This window comes from Arachis stenosperma, chromosome 5, assembly GCF_014773155.1.
Source record: "Arachis stenosperma cultivar V10309 chromosome 5, arast.V10309.gnm1.PFL2, whole genome shotgun sequence".
NCBI classification, from domain to species: Eukaryota; Viridiplantae; Streptophyta; class Magnoliopsida; order Fabales; family Fabaceae; genus Arachis; species Arachis stenosperma.
The window spans coordinates 114,032,017-114,038,016 of NC_080381.1; the positions used below are offsets into that span (position 1 = coordinate 114,032,017).

At 38.8% G+C, this 6,000-nt stretch overlaps 1 protein-coding gene across 1 annotated transcript; it reads left to right on the plus strand.

The window, feature by feature from the left end:
• The first annotated feature begins 2,407 nt into the window (after positions 1 to 2,407).
• Positions 2,408 to 2,758, plus strand: LOC130981120 (uncharacterized). Its single transcript, XM_057904743.1, has one exon. The coding sequence runs from the start codon at positions 2,408 to 2,410 to the stop codon at positions 2,756 to 2,758; it is 351 nt and encodes a 116-aa protein (XP_057760726.1).
• Positions 2,759 to 6,000: the final 3,242 nt, after the last annotated feature.

The window sequence follows — 6,000 nt, forward strand, 5'->3', positions numbered from 1 at the left end:
GGGAATCAAGCCGGTAATGGGAATGGCGATAACAGAGAAAATGGGTCAATGACTTTAGCAACCTTCCTGAAAGTAAACCCGCCCATCTTTGGAAGGACGACGAACCTCACAGAGGCAGATAACTGGTCCAAGCGATGGAACGGGCGTTACAAGCACAACAAGTTCCTGAAAATCAACGTGTTGAGTTTGCAACTTATCAGTTAACGGGTGAAGTCTAGTATTGGTGGCAGGGTACGCGACGCCTGCTGCAGCAAGACGATGTTACAATACCTTGGAATGCTTTTCAGTTGGAATTTTATAAAAATTACTTCCCCAACTCGGTCAGGATAGCTAAGGAACTTGAATTGTTGCAACTGAAGCAAGGTCAAAAGTCTGTAGCCGAATACACAAACAAATTTAAGGAATTGTGTCGATTTTCCAGGATTTGTCAGGGTGTTCCGAGAGACTTTTAGGAATGGAAGTGTATTAAATATGAAGGAGGACTCTAGAGTGATATACTGAGTTCAGTGGGTCCGATGGAGATCAGAGTTTTCTCAGATTTGGTAAACAAGAGTAGGGTTGCGGAAGAATATTTAAAGAAGGCTGTTATCGAGAGGGATGATAGCGGGGATTTTCACCGAAGGGAACATAATCAGAACTTTGCACCAAGGGTCCAAGAATTCAAGAGAAGAGGAAACGCACAACAATTTTCCCAAGGTAGGAATAATTCTGGTACGAATGATGGTCGCCGAGGAAATATTAGAGGAAAACAGTCAGCGGTTGCTTCAGATGATTCAAGTTGTCAGAAATGCAGAAGCTATCACCCGAATAGGCCGTGTCGTTTTGGTTCGGGCTTATGCTATAAGTGCGGTCGTCCTGGGCACATGTCTAGGAACTGTCCACAAGGAGGAACTCAGGGTGCCGGTCGGTCACCATGGGGTGGAGGTAATTGTGAAACTGCTAATTTAATTTTAATTACGCTATAGAATATTGTGACATTGCGTTCATTTGTACTTAAGATAAAAGTGACAAATTATGATTTAAAGTAATTAACTTAGAACTAACGTAAGAGTGCTACGTGGGGTAGTGACATCAAATGACAAATTCTTGAAGACGAATAAATCAGAGCGCGTCAACGAATCTGCACGGTTGACCTAGTTTCTCCTTTGAGACTTACCTTAGAATTCTACTTTAAATTTCTTCTTGAATAATGAATAGATCAACTTCCCAGTCCTAGTCCTGATTTGCGTGGATCTCGTTTCCTCTAGGATGAGTCTAAACTCCTGGGGTTGTACTAATCATTTTGGCAACTTTGATTACTCAAAAGAAACTTAAAATTTTGGTTTTTGAGGAATTTTAGGTTTAAATGTAAAATTTGGTATGAAGGGTTGTTAATTTGCTTAATGCAGAATTTTCTGCATATTTGGCAGAAAGTTAAAATAAAAATTGGGAGCAATCTAGACATAATTTTCCATCCAAAATTATTTTTCTACCAAACTTCAAGAAGTCAATATTTCTCCATAAAAATTTCAAGGAATTTGGCCAAGTGGTTTGGAAGATATGAATTTTTGAAACTTAGTGGTTGCTGTAGAATTTTTTGGTTTTCGGGTTCTACAGTATCAACTTCCAGCTACTAGAACTTTTAATTTATTTGACATTTTTAGTTGCTACTGAAAGGATTTTGAAGGTCTGTAAGTCTACTTTAATTGAGTACAAGTTTCATGTCCATATCTATTTTGTAGACTTAATTAAGTCACTTAGAAGCTGGGTTGCTTGCTGGAAATTCGGAACTGATTTATGAAAACAAAGCATGACTTTCAATTGATAATTAATTAATCAAATGAAGTGATATGAACCTGAAACTTATTCGTTCTGAAACTTAGGGATGTTGAGTATATCTTCATCAAAATCTAGAAGCAACGAATTAGAATCGAATTTACTATGGATTTTACAAAAATAGAACTGTCTGCTATTTTTTAAATTCTTATGGGTGCAGCAGCAGATTTTCAAAGTTGTTATCAAATTCAATTCTAATCAAAATACAGTAAAACTTAATCCAAATTAAAGTCTAGGATCTCTAGAATGACCTCGTCAAGAGAGTTATCTCATGCCTAAACTTTTTGCGATATGAAACCACGTGACAAGATAGCAGGGTGCTGTCCCAGGAGTCTAGAATAATAGTCTTAATTTTTCTTCAATGGATAGAGTTAGACTATCCAGAAAAATATGCTTCTTAGTTCTTTAGAAGCTTGAGTTCGATACGGATGCGTGGACATAAAGTTTGTAGAAGGATGAGTTCGTTTATTATATTAATTATTTAGTAGAAGACTGGTCGCCAAGGAGGTATTATAGCTGAACAAGCCGGGAAAATGAATAAGACTGTAAGTTGCCCCTAGGTAGGATTAAAGTTATAAGGTGATGCGGAGGCATGATGATAAGAAAGGAAGTCGAGAAGAGATCGAGGGTTAGACCGGTGGCGTATCAGATGGCTCTACCACCACATCTTTCGAACCTGTATGACGTATTTCACGTGTCACAGCTTCAGAAGTATACTCTTGATGCTAGCCATGTGTTAGAACCTGGATCGGTTCAGTTAAAGGAAGATTTGACACTTCCGGTGAATCCGGTCAAAATTGGCGACACGAGTATTAAACAGTTGCATGGAAAAGAGGTTTCATTAGTCAAAGTGGCATGGAGTCGATCCGTTGTTGAGGAGCACACCCGAGAACTTGAGCTGGAAATGGGTACAGACTACCCTCACTTATTTCCAGGCAACTGAATTTGAATTTTGTGGGCAAAATTCCTATTTAGGTGGGTAGAATGTAAAATCCAGTCAAACTGTAACTAATTAAATAATAAATTAAATAGGAGCAAATATGGTTAGAAAATTTAGCAATCGGAATTTGATAATTTAAATATGATATTTGGACTCAGTAAATTTTTCTGAGTCAGAAAACATAGTTTTCTGAAAAAAATGCGCACTGAAAATTTGACCGGTAGTACCGGCTGCGATCTGTCTGGTACTATGGCTGAGAAAATTAATTAGAAGTGAATAATTTTAAGAAATAAGAATTTATAATTTGGGAAGATAGAAATATTTAAAATACGATTTAAAACTCTAATATTGAAGCTTTTGACCCAAAGTTGGGCCAACGGACTAAACCAAGTGAACCGGACCCAAGTGGACCCAAGACCCAACATATATATAGCCTTATTAAGGCCATTCAGCAGCCACAACCCCCCATTTTCATGAGAAACACGCTGAAATGGAATAGAGGTGAGAGGTCAGGGTTCCAACTTCACTTTCAATCTTCAAACCACCATAACTTGAGCTACGGAGCTCCGATTGACGAGCCGTTTGTGGCCACGCATCGCTCTTATCCTCCTCTTCAAGTCTATCTAAGTTTTGTGGTGAGTATTTAACTCTCTTATGCCCAGTTTCTTTTTTCCTCTTGTATTTTGAATTTGGTTTGGATTTTAAAAAAATCTTGTGATTTTTGTTGTTTAGGGGTGCTCTAGTATGAGACATGGGTGACATTCATCACAAACTTCAGTGGGTTAAGGTAAAAAACTCTCCAATCCTTGTGATTTATCATTTTCATGAACCCTAGATTGATTGTAAGTGTGAAATTGGTTATGTTAGAGTATTGGTTGATTTTGGTGTACAATTGGGAGGTTGGTTTTGCTTGTGGAGCTTTGGTGAGGCTTGGAGCTAACATTGGTGGAGACTTTCAAAGAAGCTCAATTAGTTTGGCTCCAAGAGGCAAGGTTTAAGTTTCATTTAAGTACTGGGTGATGTGATGAGAATTCCTAGGCTAGATGCTCCTAGGATTAAGTTTGGATTGTGTAAATGGTTGGTACTAATATGCATAGTTGATATGTAATGTAAATTTATGATTGGGTTGAGAATTGTGTGAAGTTGTATGTTTGGTGTGTTGAGGATTTGATGAATTGGATAGTGAATATTGGTTTGTGGAATATGCATTTAAATTGTGAATTTGGGCCGGAGGCTAGAAAGAGGTAAGGAAGGTAAGTTGATGTGTGTATTGTGTGATGATACAAGAGATTGGATAGATTTTAGATATTGAATGTGTGAATAATTGGTTTGATTATTGAATAATAAGAAATTAGGAATTTAGGAGTGGAAGGGGACGAAATTGAATTGAATTGTGTAGATGAGGTAGGTTTGGATTTGATTGAGTGTAATTGTGTGAATGTGGTTGGGTTGTGGTCATTTGGATGAGTGAAAATAAATTTGGCTTGTGAACATTGGAAAAATTGGTGACTTTTATTTTTGGATAAAAACTGATTTTTGACCAACTTCGGTAGTCCGTAATTTAGTTCTCGAGGTTAGAAATCCTTCAAAATTGGATTTTTATGAAAGTTCATTCAACGATCTTTCCAACAGTTCAGAAATTGTTGAAAATGGAATTTTGTAGAAGAAGTTATGTGTGGCGGAACTTTGAACTTTAAAAATGAAATTCTGCAGCTTTTCAAACATAGTAAAATTTTTAAGAAAACGTACTCCGACGCACACGCATGGCCGACATGCACGCGTCACTCATGATTTTTTACTCTCTCACGCATGCGCCTGGCCAACGCATACGCGTCGCTGTATTGATGCGAGTGCCCAGTAGAAAATTCCAGAGAGTTGCGCTGTTACTGTGCTGGTTTTGTGCAAGGAGCACAAAATGCACCCACGCGTATACGTGACTGACGCGCACGCGTCGCGCTACCTCTCTGCTTCCCATACGTGCGAATGGATGATGCTCGCACGTCACTTCCTCTTTTTGGTTTCCACGCGTGCGCGTGGGTGACGCGCACGCCTGACCCTGTTTTCAGTAAAAGTTGATTTTGAGTTTTTAAAGCCGAATTTCAGACTTTTAAGCCTCCATTTTCATCCTCTAAGCCCTAAATCTTTATAGCATGCCTAGTAATGAAAAGAAGCTAGGACATGTGGTAACTTGTGGATGAAGTAAAGTGAGAATTAATAATGAATGATGAGTAATGATGATTGTATGAGTTGCTAAGGATGATAGTGGGAGTACTGTGTACGCCATGAGCCGAAGGGCCGTGTTTGTTAGTGAATTATGGCTGGTTGTGTATTATATTGTGAGCCGGATGGCTGTGATAAATATTGGTTTATGGTGGAGTATGTATGCATATGATTGAATGAGATAGGGGTACCGGGTAAGAGGCCGTGGAAATGACCACTTGCTCCGGGTATATGATTAAGAAGTGTAGAGATGTTGGGAATGTATGGAAAATAAATTAATAATTATGATGGAAGTGGAATAATAATGAAAATAAACTTGAATTTGATTGTGATGTGCCTCTGGGTAAGATGCAGTGGTGTTATCCACTTGCTCCGGATAAGAAGCAAGGACACCGGGTAAGATACATTGGTGTTATCCACTTGCTCTGGGTATGAATTATGAATGAATTGATGTATGGAAATGAATTGTAATGATAATGAAAATGTGTTTCTGAATGTGAATCCGGGTAAAATGCAGTAGTGTTATCCACTTGCTCTGGGAGAGTTCGAGGCTTTGGGTAAGATGCAATGGCTGTGTTCTATTGCCGCTTGCTCTGGGTCGAAAACTCTAACACCGCCTGGGTAAGAGGCAGTGGTGACGTTGTCCCCTGCTCCGGGTATGCGAGTAAGATGCAAGGGTTACGGCGTTATCCTACTTGCTCCGTGTTTGGTGTTCCGTCCACGATTACCTACAGGACTTGTCGGATTGGCTTTATAACCGATAGATGATATCAGCAGCCATAGTGCAGGCATACATCATTTGCATATGCTTGAATTGTTTGGATTTGCCTTTTTGTTTTGGATTGCTATATCATATATGCTCTATTACCTGATTATGTGCTACTTATTCTACATGTACCTTATTGTGTATTACTTGCCTGTATTGCTTGTGTTTGTACAACTGAGAGGTCCCTCATGCTGGTGTCGGTTGACGCTGAAGTTGTTCTTGTGGAAATGGAATGATGATATGATTAATTTAAAATGAT

Coding starts and splice junctions, on each gene's coding strand:
- LOC130981120 (XM_057904743.1), top strand. CDS start 2,408: ATGATGATAAGAAAGGAAGTCGAGAAGAGATCGAGGGTTAGACCGGTG.